Source organism: Phasianus colchicus, chromosome 8 (genome assembly GCF_987193195.1).
Source record: "Phasianus colchicus chromosome 8, bPhaCol1.hap1.1, whole genome shotgun sequence".
Taxonomy (NCBI): domain Eukaryota; kingdom Metazoa; phylum Chordata; class Aves; order Galliformes; family Phasianidae; genus Phasianus; species Phasianus colchicus.
Window position 1 is genome coordinate 30,007,167 of NC_143443.1, and position 20,371 is coordinate 30,027,537.

At 40.1% G+C, this 20,371-nt stretch overlaps 1 protein-coding gene across 1 annotated transcript in view; it reads right to left on the reverse strand.

Moving 5' to 3' along the window:
• Nucleotides 1-10,819, reverse strand: part of RAB11FIP2 (RAB11 family interacting protein 2) — a 32,896-nt gene extending 22,077 nt beyond the window's left edge. The window contains exon 1 of the mRNA XM_031597408.2: nt 10,143-10,819. Coding sequence (XP_031453268.2) covers nt 10,143-10,495 — 353 coding nt within the window. The 5' untranslated portion in view covers nt 10,496-10,819. The remainder of the gene's footprint in view (nt 1-10,142) is intronic.
• Nucleotides 10,820-20,371: the final 9,552 nt, after the last annotated feature.

A 20,371-nucleotide genomic window follows, 5' to 3' on the forward strand; every position in this document is an offset into this window, starting at 1 on the left:
CGTCCTCTGGAAGCTAGCAATTAAAATCTAGTTAGTTGATTAACATCTGGCTCTATAATTAAAAATACGAAAGTCAAATTCCATACTAAAAATATCAAAATATTTCCATATTGAAAAACTTTTTGGTCCATACTTGGTTTTGAAAGAGGATACATGCAGTAACTAGGAAGCACAAAGCTCTCTGCTCTGTTCACTTCAAGAATCCAAGTCAACTCAGTGGAAACTTACTAAACTTCACTGAAGCTAACGGGATCACATCTGCTTACAAAGAAGAATTTGTACCTAATATTTATTACAGAAACAAATAAGGAAATATCCAAGACCTTGGAATGATTTACACTTTACAGTCATTTTGGTTTGCAGCTGCAACCCCTGTCACAAACACCAGTGGCAGAACAGCATCAGTGTATCCAACACTGCCCTTTATTGCAGGTAACCAGTAGGATTAACTTCAGCAGGGTCTCCACAGGCTTTGGAAACACGATCCAAACCTCCAATTGAAGAGGTCACTTGTTTCAAAAATACATGTGGTTCTTACTTTCAACATTATCATTAACCAGACATATGACTACTTGTCCACCTTGTTCCTCTGTCTATTGGATGCACCAGTAGAATTAAGACTCAGTTCCCCCTCCACAGCCTTACCTAAGTGAATGACTGACCTTCTCCCCACTCATCATGAGTAGTTTCTTCCTATTTCAAAAGGGGCACAAGGGCACATTTCCAATTTTCCAGTTCCACAGAAGTGCTCTAAACACGTCTGCCTATGTGCTCATTGCTGTTCTTTCTTCTCACACATGAAAAATATTAAATTATTTCTTTGGTTGGCATCATTAAGGAAAAGAAATAAAACTACTTCTCAACCTTCCTGAAAAGGTTTGGGAAGGGGAAGACAAGTCATCCAAAGGACAAGTTCCTCCACCTGCCTCGAGGTGATGCTGAATTAGAAGCCCTGGAAAAATCTCTTGTAAATTTTATGAAATTATTAATTTTGAAACTATCTAACAGGCTCTAACTCATATTTCTAGCTCTCTGGTTACCTAGGTTAGATGAGTAAAAAGGCTCAGCTAAATATCAAGTAGCAACACCCTCCTGTTACTGCTTTACCACTCCTTCTGGGAACACACCGTCAGTAGAAATGCATGCATGCACATCAACACAAGAGTACATTATCATGATGAAGTAACTTTTGAACTGGAGACTAAGAAATGAAATTGCCTATCAACACAGATGCAAAATTGATTATGCAGTTATACATACATTATTCAATACTGTCAAATACACAAAACAAGGTCAGGGAAGGAGAAAAATAGCCCTCAATTTCCTTCCAGATTTCATAAATATATTTAAAGGTGACAGAAGAAATCAAGTTTTCAGGGAGATATACTGTTTTTTTTGAGTTGACAAAGGTGACCTTCCAAAGAAATAATGAAAGGATAAAGAGTATTGTGACTTTGTTAAGTAACGTTGTGATATCCAACAAGTTTTATATGCCACTCTAAAGCAGAGTAATTAAGAAATATCAGAAAGTCTCTGTCCTGACACTGACACCAGACCAAGAGATCAAGAAGTTCAAAAAGGTAGGACATCAATGAAGGACAATTCAACTTTTAGGAAGATAGTTTTCCTTCTGAGATAACTTCATTTATGTGTTTTATGTGAAATGCAAAAGCTGAATGTTAAGTGTCTGAAGAAGATGGAATCATTTTTCATTTTACTTACTAAGATTTCACTTCTCGGTAACTGATTCCAGAAACTCCTTAATTCATCTACAGAGTCTTTAAAGGAAACATAACAACAGAATCAAGAGTAAACCCTTTTTTACAATATAACAAAAAAAAAAAAAATAAAAAGAAAAAATGGAAAGACAACTTAGACTTTCTTTAAAAGAAAATATGCTCTTAAAAAAAAATAATAGCAATGAAATAAAAAAATCCCACAAACATAACAAGCAAGCCCTTGCTTATAACTTTCCAAAGGTCTGGTCTGTGTGAAAATAAACAAACAAACAAAAAAAAACCAACACCAAAAAATACTGAGCAAGTGCTGTGCAGGATGGCTTACACAGTCCCTCAATATAAATATATATAAGGCTTATGGGTGTTTTAGAAGGCTTAACAGGCAGAGAGGAGTTCATTTTTTGACATTCCAATTTATTAGCTCACCCTGCAATGTAAGGAAACATATTCCCTTTCCCTCCTCTCATATCTTTTAAACATTCATACTGTATCACTGATAAGGTTCATGAATTTTCATGTTTCTAGTTAGGAATTACTGAAACTTCAAACTGATGTTTGACACTGGTTAACTTGATTTAGAACAACATCAACAGCTTCTTAAGATTTTGCTACGTTGAAGAAAGCCTTTTCATTTAAAACTAAATTTAACCCAATTATTCGCATTCTAATCATGAATTAACAACCCTGTTACTATTAAAACTTCCTTGTAAATGACGTATCCACACATGCTATTTTGATATTTACCAGGTCTGTAGAACTTCCATACACAACCACTACACTGCCTTCTGCGGTTTGTACATCTATTTTCCAAGCAGACTCTGAAGGACTTCACACCAAGGTAAGTAGAGCTGGGAAAACAAAGTAACTCTCCTCACTTTAATAAGACAGGGGAGACGTGTAAGAGACCAGACCCCATATGTGGTGGTACCACGTTCTCTGCTACTTCTGATCCCAACAGAATTTAATCACAAACTCTTGAGCAAAATTCCTCTGGACTTCAGTGGAATTTCTATTTGAAGAATGATTGCTGGGTCAGGTCTTTGTATAAAACACATATATTTAATAGTTACAGACACGTAAAGGAGGTGGGGTTTTTTTGTTACACTGGAGATTTTATCTTGAATCATGAAAGGTCCATATGCTTCTGCTCATGCAAGACAACATGAGAAGCACTCTCAATGATTTTCTTCAAATTCAACGACAAATAATTATTACTTTTTATTTTTTTTTTAAACAGATGAGAACAAATGCAAGGAATGCATTTGTGTGAAGCTGCACATGAGTGAGTAACTGAGTCTGTAAATGTTTCTTATTAGAATCTGTTTCTACAACACATGGGCGTGAGCAACAAATAGAACAACAGTACAGAACATAATAGAAAAAGAATTGGAAAATGAAGTCCACTGTTTTCAGATAACATTTGGGTCCCAAAATACTAAATTCCACTATACCACTGCCAATTTAAAAAATTGTAATGTATTATAAAAGCCAATAAAACTTGCTATTTTGGTTTTGTTTACAGTACTTTTAGCCACAATAAATACTCCATTTGTCAGGCTGCCATAAGCTTATTCTATAGAAAGCCTGCACAAAGTAGGAAAATAGCCAATAACACATGAAAAAAAAAAAAAACCAGGGTGGCTTTTATGAGAGCAGATGCCCTTTTATTTAATAACCAAATATTACATCCAGTCTTGCAGACAGTCTTTATTTAAACAGACCTTGTACAAAGTCTGGCAAATTTTCCTAACTTCAAAGGGAGCCCTATTGCCTTCTGAATCACATTCGTACTGCTTGCTCTCACCTTCCAGTGTTCTGTAGGACAACGTCCATACACGCTCTATTTTCTACTTTTTCCCTATGGTTTCTATTAGAACAACCACTGCTTCTTTTTCTCATATGGCTTTGAGTGTGCTAATGGGCTTTCCCTCTCTTGCACAGGTTTCTGATCATTTTTATTTTGTAAGTATAATATAAACTCACTCTGCATGCTGGCAGGACCTTCTGATTCAGTTTCCTTGCCAATGCCGGAGAGGTGAACTAACAGAATATTCTCCCTCATTTCACAGCTTCTCAAATACATTCTTCTGCCTTCACTCCGTAAACACCTACCGAGTTGATTTAATTGCGTTTTGCTGCAATTTTTAGGTTACACTCAAAGATTTCTTGCAAAATCCTGATTTTAATTCCCAAGTCACCGAATGAACTCTGCAAAAAGCCAAGCAATCAGAGCACCCACAAGGTTGCTAACTTTGATGTTATAGCTAAAACCAGCAGCCTGATCTGCTAAGGAATTCTGCCACACCATTACAAGGAGGTCAGCAGGTACTTATAAAATCAGCCCTAAAACAATCACCAAAATCCTAATGAGTGAACACGACCATCAGCTGCCATGAGAAAGAACTGCTACTTTATGTTAAATTATGTATGTTCAAGTTAGGTACGCTGAAGACACTTCACAAAATCCCACTAACGCAAATGTTAGATTTATCCAGCTAATGGGTAAAAAAACAACATTCAAAGCCAAGAATCATCTAACATACTCATTAGCAGCAAATTAATATAAATAAAAAATTCAGAAACCGTTTTTTTCCCCAATAAGTCAATTAGATATCATATCAAGAGACTGGCCAAAGAGATGGAAAAGTAGGAAAATGGCATGCACAGCCTATGAAGGGAAATGAAGAAGAAAATGGATTACTTATTAAGATAAGTGATGACATTCACAAAGATGAATATTATTACTTTCTGGAAGCCAAATGAAATGAGATATACAAAGTTGAGTTTAAAAATAAATATTACAGACTGACATTTAACACCACAAAACATATGGGAACTGACACACATAACAATGCCCTTACTAAGGGGCTCACTAACATCAGCTGGAATCAAGGTAATTATGTGGCCTTCGTTTACACTAGTTGTTATTTTGCTTAAAAACTACATGTGAAAACTTCTATTTTAGAAAGTAACTGATGAGAATTAAGGCCAGTTAGTGCAGCTTTGTCTAAGCATGTGTGTGCACAGAAAATGGAGCGCAAGCATTTCAGTCCAGATGGCACTCAGCCTCTGAGTCAGAATTATGACTTACTCAGTGTATATGCTCACATTTGTTGCCGAAATGTAAATGCTGAGAATATTGCTACATCATTTTAGAACACTGCTATAATCTCATAAAGCTACAACCAGGCTCTACTTTTTGCTTTTCTCTTTAACCATCTTTCCTCTGTTCCCCACTACTAACTTTTCTTTCATTTCCTGAGCACTACCATGAAAGCAACACAGCAAATCTGTATGGACCAGTCAGGCTGTTCATTATTTCTGTGGATTATTTCTTGTGCATTGATTTTTAAAAAGCGCTGTTCATCAGCAAGCAGTGAGCCCATCCATGACAACCTGTTTATCAGCAGCTGTTTGCTTACTCATCACTCAAGTTGCATTTGAAGCCACCCACCCTCCTGCTTCTACTCCTGCGGATGCAGGCAGGGCAGAGGCGATCGAAGAGGAACCTTTCTGTGTAAAAGGGGGGGGCTTCCAAGAAGGAATTCATATTAATTTGGAGGAAGTCACAACGTTCTCATGCCTTTCAGGAAGCTCAGTGGTCATAAGGAAAAGTGCTTACAATAGAGTGGTATTGATCAGTTCACTCCTTAGGTTTTTTTACTCATTTCATGAGTTGCTTGTGATTATTTTATATGACCGATGTCAGCAGAGGAGAAACATCTTAGATAAGGCCAAGATTCCTTTACTGTATTATGCTCAAATAAACATTTTTGTCAGTACTGCTGCAATCTGGAGGTGAGAAGGGGAGGCTGTGGTATTACAGAAACCAGGGATAGGAGGAATTAAGTCACAAATCAAAAAAGTCTCCTCCAACAAAATTTCTGTAAGAAGTAATAACTACCACCGCCTGCCTCCCTCTGCATTCTGCATTCCAGAGCAGTGCTGCATCCTACATCAGCTGAACATGGAATAAAATTAGCTCTTCAAGAAAGCCAGCGAAGGAAATGGGCAATAAACAGGGTGGAGTTAGAGGGCAACAAGGACCAAATGAGTGCTGATGAAGTAAGTAACATTGTCGTAGAAGCTAGCAGAAAATATTTTTTCTATTGCTGGGCACATTAGCACGCAGGAGAAAAAAACCTGAGCACACTCATTAAAGAAAAGCTACTGAAAAATACTGCAGTGAATTAAAACACATCAATAAGTGGCTTTTTTTGCTCTATGGTAATTCAAAAACTTGCTTGGTGTTAAACATTGTTCAATCATCATCAGTATTAAGGCAATGATGAATAACAACTGAATTGAAATAATTACAAATACATGTTGTTTTACAAATATATGCTTTAAAACAACAGATTCATTTAACATCATTTAAATTTCAACTGCAAGAGCAGAAGAGGTGCATTTATTCTAGAATACCAGACAAAAAAAGATGTATTTAACAATTAAAATAAAAAAAGCCATAGGATTCTCCTGCAAACAATTAAAAGATGGCAGAAATCTAAGATCAGAAATGTATCTCCAATAAAGCTGTATCTCCCACGCTTTTCAAATAGTTAAAAACAGCTCAGTCAAAACTCTCAGCATCTGGACCTAGCTTTCAACTCAGGAGAAAAGAGCAAGTTGAAGAGCCTGCCCATTTCTGACTACAAGCGGGGTTGCCAGAGACACACTTACAAAGGTACCACAGGGTGATGGCACTTTTTCCACCAAGACAAAGAAAAAATATGCTGGGATCCTGCACATGCTTTGGCTGAGATCTCGGGAAGAAACCTAAAGAGTGACCATCTGAGCCACATCTGCATCTAACTGTTCCAGGAGTTTTCACTTTTAAGAAATTCCCAGTTTTGGGAAGAAAAAGGATGCACACAGAATTTTCATTATTGAATTATAGCAGATACTTTGCTTTGTTTCATTAAATCTTGTTCCAGAGCAAATCTCACCACAAGGCCTCTGCCTAAAAAGTTTGCTGTATGAAGTTGGTAACACAAGTAACACAACAAAAAAAAATGTTACAGAGAAAGAAGGATTATTTCTCTCCAATATGTTCTTCAAGTTGCGGTGAATTTGTAAATGTATTGCTTCCAAATTATAAAATATGAAATAAAATACAAAAAGCTGGATGTCACACACCCCGCACTCTTCAATTCTAGGAATTCAGAATCAGCTGGTAGCCTTCACTTCTCATACCTCCTTACTAAAAAAGCTCTGGGGAATTGCTGACAGGATTCAGCATTGTGCAGAATATTAAATATCTTTTTTGCAATACCCTGGTGACTCTCGAGTCTGTCTCTTACAGCACCATATGTACAGCTGTGTTGGAAAGAGGAAGCTATTAAATATATTAAAAAGTAGAAATATTACCAATAGACACTTCATCAAATAACTGGATCTCATTCATCCCCAAACAAAGCAAGAAATGTTAAGGTTACATCAACATAAGAAAATAACTCTGGATTTAATAACACCGCAAGCCTGTTGAACATATTTGAAAGTAAAAACATTGCTTAATAAAACAGATTAGTGTTTCTGAAACAATGAGTACAGCTTTCAACCATCAGAATGCTTCAGTAATAAAGACATTGGACTCAGTCTTAAAAGGCACTGGGTATCTCAGTTCCCACAGCACAGTCACGGCTAGATGCTCTTCAGCTCCAATATATTACCTTTTGTTTATTGCCAACTCAGGACCAGGCATATTTTGTATCAAAAAGGATTTAATAAAAGGGAAAAGAGAATTTTGTTTGGGATCACATTTGTGAACGTATTTTTGAAAGTCTGCCCTCCTAACGCACACAAACACTGCATCTACCTCTCCAACTAGTGCTTATGAGAAACAGCAACAACATCCACGTGCTGCACAAAGGCACTAGAAGTAGACAACCACGGTAACTTTTCAGAAATATCTGAATGCTCGAGGACTGAATTATTTTTTTCCAAAATAATTTCCCTTTTTTTTCAAGGCTTCTAAGCACATAAAGACCTTGATAGGAAAAGTGGATTTTCAATGGCTCTACTTGTAAGAATTTAAACTGGCAGTAAGAGAGCATGTGCTGTCCAAGCTGCCAGTAACCACCCAGCCACGCTTTTACACATATATAAGACTTTTACAAGTAGGGCTGTTAGGCTCTAGAAGCCTAACACCCATCAGCCTTTAATAAGATTTCCAATCTTAAATGCTCAAGTAACTTCTGAAAATAGGTCTTAGGCTGTTTGTAAACGTCTCCCAAGGGGCCCCAACCTCCTGCAGTACGGCTCACGGGCAGCTCAGAGAGCCCCAGCAGGTTCTGTGGCAGCCTGGGGAGGCATCGCTGCACATTCGTGCAGCATGAGCTCTTCTCTCACACTTCAGAGAAAAAAAGAATAAAGAACACATATGAAACCACACTAAACAAAAGTTCCTATAAAAGAATACTGACAGGCTCTGCGTATTTACTTCACTGCAACAAGCACTGGGTCTATTCTGCCAGTTACACCTCTTTTTGCAATGGTTTTGTAACACTCCATCAATTTTAGTAAAATTGAAGCTAAGTGTATGGTTCCCCAAAGGAAAACATTATTCATAGTAATACATGAATAATTTACATATTTTCCTCCAGCTTGTGAATACTTATTTTCATCCAGATTGACAAAGTTTTTACTTTTAGTAGCGTTTTTACATTATTCAGTCACCTTTTTCCTGTAGAGCAGCGAAGTGTTTAACCTAAAGCAGTTGTCTACTCACTTGCAAGATAATTACAACTGATGATTAAAGAGTACTTAAGATCCATGTCTAAAGAGCACTGAAACTTCTTGAACCCAATGTAAACAGAAATTAAGAGCCTAAAGCTACACGCCTTACCACATATTCCATAAAGATAACTGTACTGCTGTTGGTTTGTCCTTAAAAAGATAAGCAATTAAGAAGTATGTTACTTCACACCATAAACCCACAAGAGATTCTGTAAAGATGCTTTGCTCTCTAGCATATGTTTAGTGAACATATTTTGCTAAAAAATTAAAGGAAAGAAAAAAGAAAAGCAATCCAAAGACAACTTTGACCTGTCTTCAGAGCTCCTTCAACCTCAACCACCGCCACACATAAGCAGAGCCAGGTTTTGGGATGGCTTTCAGGCACTGATCAGCATGATCTAGCTAATACTGCTGCACTGACTGCCGTCTCCAACTGTCTGCTCTGACTCTGCTGGAGGTTGACGCCTCCACAGCACAGTCAGCAAAAGATAAATGATGCCAGAGTCTTAGTCACTTTGATGCAAAGTCCAGCATCTTACCGTAAACCCACCACAGTGAACACAAGAAATACCAGGCTTCAATTTTAACAGCTGAGGTTTGGGCACAGGGTCACTTCTACTCTACAGATGAGATATTGACTTCTAGAGGAGAGGAGGAAAGACACCTGGGCATTAACTTTGAACCAATGCAGAACATCTCTGCCTACACATAGCTAGTCTAGAAGTCTCCATGCTGCTCTTGTGCCACCTCCACGGGACACGTCTACCTACAACAAACAGTCCCAGGCATACAAACAGTACACTTACACCTATATAATTTACTCCCACAAACTTTGTAGGATAATTACACTGCTACCAAATATCTTTTGCAACCATATCCTCACCAGAGATGCTAACAATTTTACCAGATCAGTTGAGGAACGCTCACAAAAAAAACCCACAACAGTTTGACACATATACTTTTCAGCCTAATACACTGCTGTGATTCTTGTATTTTTTGTTTTCTTGCATTCTAGTGTTAGAATTTGCTGGCAAATGACTATTCTATTCAACAAATATTTCCGTATGCAATGATGGAGGCTACTATAATAGCAGCACTTTCTCTTCTGTCTTCTCCATAGAGGCCTGCTATAGCAAGGATCATGGCCTAGGACTAATCAGGATAAGAAAAGCACTGCACTACTGTGGCAAGCCTTCATAAGTCACAGTTCAGTGGCCACTAAAACATAAATAAAAAGTATTTAAAGACAATTGGTTGCAGGAGTTGATGGAAAGCATTTTTAGAAAGAATGACATCAGGCTTCAAGAAAGACTGAGTCTTATCCATGGTTCAAACTGGGGCACATGTTGAACAGGGATATTGCCTTGAGCGGGTGGTAGAAAAAAATCATTAGAAATACAGATTGCAATGAGTTCACGTTGTACACAATAATCTGTCAAAGAATGTTAATGTTATTGACAGCCCTGCCTCTGTGATTACAGAGGACTTCTCAGTCCCCAGTGACATAACTGTACATCCCTGGGGCTCTGAACACTGCAGAAGAAAGAAATGTCCCAATCTCATTTCCAAATACTTTGATAACGAGGCTTCTATTTCTACCCTCCTCCAAAGCCCAAGTACACGAAGCAAACAAGCCACAATGAAAACAAAGAAACAACTAGCACTTACTCTGTTTTCCTTCTTTGCTTATCCTCGAATACATCGTTCAGACTTATGGCCACCTGTCCCAGGAACTTGTCCAGCCCCACCAGCGACCTGTGCATGACAATCAGGTACAGGATGTACCTGTCCGGGTTCTCCTGCATCAGCAATCCGGGCAGCTCGAAGGAGGCCTCTTCCTTCCACACTGGATCCAGGGTCTTCTCAGCCACCGAGGTGGAATACTTCTCCTTGCCCAGCTGGATGATGGTGTACGCATCGTTGGTGCCACTTTTGCCTTTGGGCTTCAGACCTTTGGCTTGAAGAACCGTGACTTGCACGTGAGTTGGGAACCACTTCTGGGCTTGCTCTGCCAGCATCATTTTGAAGCTCTCGGCAGCAGCAATAACCAAAACAAAGTCTCTTAAGTCTCCAAGTTACTGCGTAAGGGCACTTACAGCGGAGGCACCTGCCACCGACGCGGGCCGCTGCTCTCCGAGCGCTTTCCTCAGGAGGCACGGACCACCGCTCGCGTCTCCCCCCCCCAGGGCAGCCCTGCGGGCGACTCCATCGCTACGGGGCTCCCGGTTCCTCGGCCGGCCCGTCCGCCCTTCCCGGCACAGCCCCGGCTCCCCGCACGCCCCGGGACTCCCGGCCCCGCCGCCCCCAGGGCATCCCCAGGCCCGCGGCCCCTCCGCCCGGCGCGCCGCAGCCCCCCGTCGCAGCGCGGGCCCCGCAGGCCTCCCGGCCCCTTACGCTCCCGGTGCCTCAGGGCGGCGGGCGGCGCGGGGGGGGGAGGACCGCGCTCGCCGCCGCCCCGCTCCGCTCCGCTCCGCTCCGCGCTGCCCTCCCGCCGCTTCAGCCTCTCGCCGCGCTCCCCCCGCGCCGCCCGGCCTGACGGGCCGGCTCCGCCGCTTCCGCCTTCCCCATGCTGCCGGCGGCGGCGGCGGCGGTCAGAGGGCAGAGGGCAGAGTTCGCCCCCTCCCCGAGGCCGCGGGCGGGCGGGCGGTGCTTCCCTTCCTTCCTTTCCCCTTCCCTTTCTCCCAGCGGCGGTGCCCGACAGGGGCGGAAGGGAACGGCCGGCTTGGGGCTGGGTTCCGCCTGAGCGCCGCAGCGCCCTTCGTTCAGCGCTTTGTGGAGCGGAGGGAGAGCTGTGCTGCACGCCGCCCCGTCCCCGTGAGCTCCGGGGGAAGGAGCTGCGAGGGAAGGAGCCCCTCGCACGCAGGCCGTGGCCGCTCCGTGCCGGCCCAGCTCGGGCCCTTGTCCTGGTGCGAACCGCCTGCGAACTTAGGAAACTCGTTTGATTTTTTACCCACCCCGCCCTGACCATTCTGCTTGATTTAAGCGAGGATGTGAAAACAACTCTCGTATGTTCTGAGGGTGCGCTTCTGTGGAGTCAGTGCACACATATATATGCACCAGTAAGCAGAGTGACAGACACAGCATCATTTCTACCCCAAACCCAGCGTGCAGCGAGGGTTGAAGGCTCTGTATCCCATCCACAGCAAGCAGAGAACCAAGCTTCATCCTCCTCCCCTCGCATGTCCCCAGCCCTGGCAGTGAGCAGCAAACGCTTGGGAAACCTTCTCCTGCTGCTCTGAGCTACAGGAAATTAAAAAGTTAAAATTGAAGGCCATTAGGGAGAGTAAAGTATGATGTTGCCCACACCACGTAACGCTGAGCGAGTTATTGTCCGAGGTCAGGAGAGGTTGGGGATCACTGCTCGGCACACAGTCATTAGTTTCCCTTTACAGGCTGAGTCCAAGTTCATGTTATCTTTAACAATTTAAATAACTACTTGGATGACCCTTAAGTTTTGACTGAGAGCTGGATATTTGTCTGCATGCTCCAATAGTTATTAATACGGCACTGGCATTCTTTCCTCTTCCACATTGTATCTGCTTTTTGTTGATGTTGGAAGACTGTCCAGTTGGTAATGACAACTTCAGAACATTTATTGGAGCCATATTTAGAAAAAGTATGTAAATGATTCATCTAGGGCCGGGGTTTCTTGAAGATTAATGCTGTGATTATCTCTGTCAGTTTGTTTGGTGAGATAACCAATGGCCAAATTATGGCTGCGCATCAGCATTTTGGTATAAATTGCCTTTGACCCTCACCTGGAAGTTGCTTGCTCTCTGCTACTGCTGCCAAAGTCCCACATCCTTCATTGGGTGTCTTTCCCAAAAGATTTGCAAGGAGTTGTTAAACAAGTTCCCAGGCTGAACTGCTGTGTTTGCGCACAACGTAGCAATGTCTCAGGAAAATGGCTGGAAGAGCAAGGAAGGATCACAATGAAAGCGTTCTGCAGGAGTCTGAGAGAAAGCCACTGGGTTCTTGTTGGGAAACAGTAAGACATATGTAAATCAGATTATTTCTCAAGTGAGTTTTACCCCATATAAATTCTGTTTTAATAGACTATTCTTCGCTGCTTAAAGTCTAGACTGAGCATGATGCACTCGTCAAATCAAAACAAGAAATGCATTTTAGGTAGGCAGAATGTATTTATTTAATCAGGAATTTAAGTCAAACATCATGTCTTGCATGCTGTGTCTTAGAAAAAGTTTTATGAGCTCTTACAGCAGGCAGGATTTGTGTTTTTTTCTTTGACATTTATTGGTATTTTATCATTTCTTCTTATTGTATATTTCTAAATCGGGACTGGCTCGAGCACATATGCTTGCAGCTGAACAGGGGAAGGTGGAGTAACTTCTGTACCTCAGAATATAGTACACCAGTAGCATACACAACCTGCCCTTCCTGCCTTCAAAGTCAGTGGTGGATTATTCGTCCTTGCACGCAGTGTGGCATGTGAGAGGAACAGGGGGGAGCCTTTCTCCCGTTCTCATTTCTCTCTCTGCTCATCTGGTGGAGCCAGCACTGGGGAAACATCCTCTCCTTTCCTCCACCCCTGTGCTCACAGTGAATTCTGCTCAAAGGTGCACCAGATGTATTTTATTCACTCTTATACCCCTCCAGGGTCAAATTGCAATCTGGCCTTTTGATTCTGTCCTCTTTGGAATAGGAACATTGTCCTCTTCTTGAATGTAATGTGCAATATAAATAACAAAACATCTTAGTTAAATAATGATATCTCCAGCAGCACAGTGTCCCCTGGCACTATGTTAGAGCATTAATCCAGAAACGACTTGGATTCCCATTTGCTAAACCACAGCCACTATGCAGTGGCAGCACACACTGTAGGTTTTGCTTATCGCTGTCCATGATTTAGTGAGCATCAAACAAGAAACATCCATTTTGGTTTTTGTGCACTATTTTGGTGATGAGACCATATTGTTCCTTCACTTTTGCTTTTCCTCCATGTCGAGACCAAGCATCTTGAATGCAGGACAAACAGCACAGGAATATCAGTGGTCATTAATATTAAATACTTTGCCTTAGCAGTACAGCAGGAATGCTAATAACGATGACTGATCTTTGAGAAACCCTTTTTTCTTCCTGAATTTGAAGTGGGCATTAACCAAACAACAGATCACATGGGAAAGGGTGCCACAAAGCTGAGAGGTGATGGATAAATTCTCTTTTCACTGTCTCTTTGCTGACTGGAATAAGCAGACAAACAAACAAACAACAAAAAATAGATAGAAGAAAAGTCCTGGGACTCTGAAAGAGATCATTAGAACTCAAATGACTATTGGGCAAAGGAAGGAATTTTTTCTAGCTTGTGGTTTTGGCAAGATCCATAATTCATGCTTTCAGTGTGAAAAGAACTTGGCTTTTTACTTATCAAGGTCATCACATTCCCTCATTGAGTTGGCTCACATCATCAAAATGCACCTTAATCATACAAGTTTTATTTTGGTTGGTTTCTTTAGGAAAGAATAGGAAATGGACTGGCAATGTGAGAGAAGGTGTGTTACCTGTCAGTAAAGGAGAGGAAGTATGGAGGCTGGGAGCACCAGCACTAGAGAACAAATAGTGTAAAAAAAAACTTTTCTGAGACGAGCAGTTCAGCTTTGTTGGCTCTTCTTCAGCATCAAGGGTTCTGGCCTTTTTTTTCCCGGAGGTGTTCTTCCAATCCTACACAGGTAGAGAGAGGCAAGGAAAAGGACAACATAGAAAATGACACAGGAGCTACAAGACTTCCTCATGGAGAAATGCTTTTTACTGTGATGTGGCTCTAAAGATACACTTTGGAATGCAAGCTCCAAACGTAATATTCTGAGCTCAAAAATCTTCTGAAAGAAACAAAATCACATTGTGGAAGAAAAACCATGATTGACTGTTCTCAGAATAAGTGGACTTGGACAGAAAACAAGATACACTGACAAGAGAAAGTTTAAAAAGTGATTGTTTAGAAAGTGATTGCTTAACACAGAACAACAGTGCATATCTATGGTGTATTTAATATGAATCCATAATCCTCATGTGTGCCATCTATCTCTATTACACATTCTTCCAAGCATTCCTGGTCCAAAAGGTCAGTATTTTATTTTTTTTCAAAAAAGAGAATTCTAAGAATTATGGTGGATTTTTGACAGTTTCAGTACTTTGAAATACCCTCTTCACTCTCATTCCTGAGCCAACAGTACATCTGATTAAACATTAGGCTTGATAGTCTGGCTGCCTTTGCAGAAGAAAATGCAAGAAAATCTTCCAGCCTACGCTGCTCTGAGGCTGTTCTATCCTCTGCTTTTCATTTCCAGTTGCATACTTGCTAAAGAGGATCAGAGCAGTTGTGCTTACAGTTGTGAACTGTAGCAGATAATTTTGTGATTTAATTTCTCCTTGACTTCTGTTTATGAAGTAAGATACGTTGTTTTCTGCTTTTTTTTTCTTTTTTTAAATGCTCTCTTTGAAATTATTTGCTGAATAATTCTTTGTTGGCAGATCTTGGGTGATGCATTTGTTTTGAACGTACTGCAGCTGTGAGACGCAGGCTCGTTTTGTCCAGACATGTAACAAGCTTCTGCTTTCAGCATAGCTGACTATAGCTTTCAGTAGCTGTTGCAACTGTCCAGATTACACATTTAATAGAGAAGCAATGCAGGTTTTGAGACTGAACACAGTTTTCTCTTAACTTTATCTTAACTTATGTTACTGTTCCTATTACTGACTTCTCCAGGAATTCACTAGAATTAATTGATTGCAGAAATCAAATTGCTGGGATCAAACCCACCACTGTGAATTGGAAAGTTTTCCTCAAGCTACTGTTTCTGTCTACTCTCTGGGTTGCAGAGGAAAAAAAAAAACAAAACACCGTAATTGTTGAGAGTATTTTGATTGCAAATATTAAAAGCTAGATGAATATTCATCCCATTTCTGTCCTGGACCCAAATTTTGCATTCTCAAGTATGGAGAATGCAAAATTTGTTTTCTGAGGCTGGATCAATCAGGCGATGCCCTGCTCTGCATGCTCTTATCTGTCTTTCACATTATAGGACATATCCTCAGATATATGATTTCATCTTCCAAATCCTTGGTCTCAATGCTACAGTTGAAATTCACTGTAGATCTCAACAGCTGTACACACTTTATTATGCTGGTACGAAGCTCTCATCTACTGCCCTGTCATTGCTAGTGTGCCATTATCCCCTCCCACCAGGTATGAGCTTAGCCTCCACTTAGGATGTAGCTTCCCTGCCTTCTTCTTCGCTGGTTTTATTAAGTAATGTCGGTAAACAGAATCATAGGATAAATAGCAAAGGAAAAGCGTGCATAAAGAGCGGGACAAGAAGTCAAAATAAGGCAAATGCTCGTGGAATTGTTCATTGTTTTGACAAGAGAAACCTGTCATTTTTCAACCAGAAATATGGAGTCATAGATGCATTAGGACGTGTAAAATAACAGACTTTAAATAAACACCAGGTAAGAGTGCTGGAAGAATCATCCTTTTTGTTCATTTTTCGTTGAACTTGTTTCGCAGCCTTTCAACACTGTCATCCATTGTTAAGTTAAAAGAGGCTTAAATGCTGTAAAACAGTCATCAAATGCTGTAATTAAACTTGCCAGTCATCCAGATTTGACCCAAACTGCCTGTGCCTCAAGATGTTAGCTGGGTGTCTGAGTTAGGTTTCAGTTCAGTGTCAGAAGACACTTTAAAAAAGCTCTCATCAGCTTTTCCATAAATCGTAAGAAAAAGCAAGTCATTTTAGTTATTGGTTTTTTTTATTTGGGGAGTGCAGGGGTCAAAATATCCCTGTCATGCAAACTCCTAAAACACGTCTAACCTAAAATACACATACGATACCTTAAGCACACTGAAAGGCCCTAGATCTGTGGCATTCAGATCATCTTCAAGAAGACACCAACAAGAGATGGCAGCAGAAACATGCAATCCCTGGGGTCTGGATCCAGGTTTACCTTTAGTTCTCTTAGAAATAAATAGAGATCGCCAAGCAGAATTTTAGAGAAGCATCCAGCCAAAAATTACAGAAGCTCATACTGGGATTCAATCTAAAGAGTTACACCAGAGGTATTGGCTGTATGACATCTATTTTCAGACCTAAATATGCACATTCTTTAGTTTTCAGTACATATGTAATGCTTGAAGGTTGCAAATATCTTTCATGCATTGGAATTGGACATAAATATAAGGAAAGTCAAGGATAATTTCACCATCGCTGTAGAGAATAATCTTTTTTGTACTTGACAAAAACAGACAAATGTTAGCAATAGAAACGAATGACTTGAAAATTATGACCTTTTTTTCTGTTGTCCTAATGAACTAGGGGAAAAAAAAGAGATTTTTATCATTGTCTGAATGAGGTTTCTTTAGAGGTATTTTTCCTATACTTAAATATATCATACATTTGTTCTCTCTTTATAGGTCTCTAAGGAACTCAGAAACCATTACCTCAGATATTATCCCAAAGTTACCAACTCTCTACTGGAAAAACTCAGCAAATACCATAAAAATGTGTCCTTACAACAAATTTTAATAACTGTAGTTCTGACCTTCTCTACTTCTTTCCCCTTGTTTATAAGACATAATCATTCAACATAAGTAGGCTGCCACCTGAAACCAGGTACTTATTTGCAGATACATTAAACTGTTATAGTCCCATTGTTTCCTTGCCTGCTAAGTTAGCAATTTCAGCAAGCTAGTGAAGTATCTACCCACCTTAAAGTAAAGCTGCTTGAAAAGGGTGAGACAACTTCCTTCTTGAAGTTGGATCATCTTAACTAAAACAACACACTCAAACTCATTCCCAAGACTTTTTTCCCAGGCCCCCAAAATTTCTTCCCAGAGATTTTCTCCTACCAGAGGACTATCCCATCCCTCTTCTGTTGTTGAAGGATCTAATGAAATCCACCTGCAGCTCCAAGTCAGCCGTGATTAATCTGCAGTTAACTATGGAGTCTCAACACCTCCTATGTGTTGGTAACAGGAGAACCCTTACTCTCTGATAATACGTGAGAAAAAAAAAATAAATAAAATAGGATAAGATATTTTAGGAAAAAAAGAAAGGAGGAGTTATTTATTTGTTAGGCTTAAGTTGAATACATGTTCTTCTCATGTCTTGGTAAATCAAGACACGGGTTGTTTAACTCTTTGCCCCATGCTGCAAAGCTGGTGTAGAGCTCAGAACAATATTTGCTGTTTAGGGAGAAATTTTCTTGCTGCATTGATGAATAATTCAGATTTTATATCATCTTTGCTTTCTAACAGTGTAAATTTCAGTTTGGCTTCAGGCAGATCTTAATATAAATATATGATTATAGAAGGAATTTAAATTAAATTGCTGCAGTAAAGTTTTATGTGCATTAAATGTACGTACTCCAAGCACTCTTCTCCAGTGTTGCTCACAACCCTCCTTTCATTGAGGCATGGTTTATTCTTAGAAAATTCAAGCTGCTTCTAAAGTTCTGCTCCCAGTAAGAGACAAATTAGATGAAAACAACTTATTGAGATGAGCGAGTGTGTAGAGCTCATGCAGATAGACATGGAGTGCATCTTGACAGCCTTCTGTGCCCTTCTTATTTATTTTTTGCAAGAATCATTCAAAACCTAGTCATATAACAGACAAAACTTCACTTTTCCAAAATATCTGTAGTGAATCTTCCCAACACCAAAAGTTGGAAAGATTGTGAGGGCTATGGGAATACTGCAAATTTGTTTTGGCACTGCCTAGTGCTTCAAGCATCCTGGAAGTCAGCACTGGATATGTTCTCATAGTCTGGATGTAAATTAGCCATATGTGCATTAGTGGCATTATTTACAGATTGAATTGTGCAACTATACTTAGGGTCTTATATAAATTATTTCTATATTGGGTCCAATTTTTGCTGTCATTTACGCTAATATAAATTATTACTGAAGTCAGTAGGGTAATTACTTTGAATTTTCTCCAGTGTGACTGAGAGCAGAACTTAGCCTCTGGTTAGTATGTGCAGCTCTGAAGCCCTTTCCCCTGCACTAGAGGTGCACCAAGTCTGCTCTGTCACTTTCATTCACCATCGCTTTAGAAATAAGCTGTGCCTGAAAGCAAAGCTTTGCAATCAGGTTTAATTCTTTCTGGAATCTGAGTAAATAAAAATGAAAAAAGGCACCTAATGTTACAGTCTCCTGTTGGGTATATACATTTGTCCATCGTGTTTCTTTCTTTGCTTCTAATAGAGGAACTTCCATGAAAGCTTTCCACTTTAACATTGTCTGAATGCACTTCTGAGCTTCTTCACTCACCTCTTTGAATGAATCTAATGAACAAGTGATGTGTTTTCCTACTTTACCTTATGCTTTTCAGTTCATAGCCTTACGCTAGTGGTACTCCCCTTTTTTGATTTACGTTTGACAGCATTGTCTATGAAAATACAGTGAATGAAAATAAAATCTCTTTTGAAATACCATCTGCTAGCAAAGTATGAAATAAAAGATGCAGTGTACCAGTCGCACTAGAAAAATAGGAACCATGCTGACATATCAGCAACTGTTCTCTAGAAACACTCTCACCGATGTTGGAGTAAATATGATTGTCCACATAAGAACACAGATGTCTCATCATCCAATAATATATGATGTTAAGGCATACCAGTGTTGGATGCAACTTTCTAACTCTGGTTCAAAGCCCATGTAAGAGGAACACACTGGGATACTGGTTATATCTTTCTCAACTCAGTATTTCTAATGAGAAGAAGATGTTCAAATGCATTTTATGTAAGTCGTGATCATTTGAAAAAAATGCATTAGCAGGCACAGGTCTCATAAGTGATTTTAAATCATCTCCATATTTTGTTTTCCTTTAGCTTCTCCTTTGTTTCTTTGCTGCTGCTCAATCTCATTTTTTCTCTCCCCCACATCACAGCATGGTTCACCTTCATTTTCTGTGGTAGAAAAGGCTGTATAATTAAATACTCCATTTTGACAACTGGATGTGCCAGCTTCATTTATCTCAAGATTGTTTGCAAAGTGTCCTACCACTACCTGGGTCCTTCCATCCCTAGGGACAATATCAAGAGGTCACAGAAATTTGTAGATGAGGCGTTACTAACTGCACCACAGCTGGGGTTGGATGGCATGACAATGCCTAGAGATTGCTGACTCAAAGAAGAGGCACGAGCCTAATGTCACTGTGAAAATAGCCTTTACGTAGCCTTTACTCAACAAAACTCAGAGGCAGTTGTAAGTGCTAATTTAAATATCATCCTGGCCAAGATACCACTTTACAGGTTCATCCCTGAAAATTACTCAAATCACAGAAATTCAGTTCAGCATTTAAGTACCCTGTATGCGTTCCCAAAAGGATATTTTCCAGAGTTTTCTACCCAGTGGCAAAAGATTTATGAGTCTTTGAGAGAGAAAAAAAAATGGGGTGGGAAGGTGGAAGAAGGATTAGAGCAGTTGGATTGGGCGTGACACAAATGAGATTGGATATAAGAGATTACCTGGCTACATTTAAATATTTTCACAGAGCTGAGAAAACGGATGATGGACACAAAAATATTTAGATAACACAAGTTCATGCATTAAAGGGCTTTTACCAGGTGTATGACTGTTATATAAACTTCAAAATACTTTCAAAAAGAGACTCCCTTTGAATTTTAGAGTATGGTTTGGGTAAAGTATGAAGAGAACAGAACAAAGCAATTACCATTTCCTTATTGCAAGCTGGATGGATCTGAAAGGAAGGATCTTCACAACTTAAACATTGTGAAAACTGAAAATAAAGGGTAGGGTGATAAACTTCAAGTAAATTAGCTTCCTGTTGGACAGTCCACCAGTTCTGGGGTTGGACTCAAGAGCTAAGGATGCCTACAGGATCTATTCCCCTCTGAGGGCAGGCACTCCTTAGTCCAGG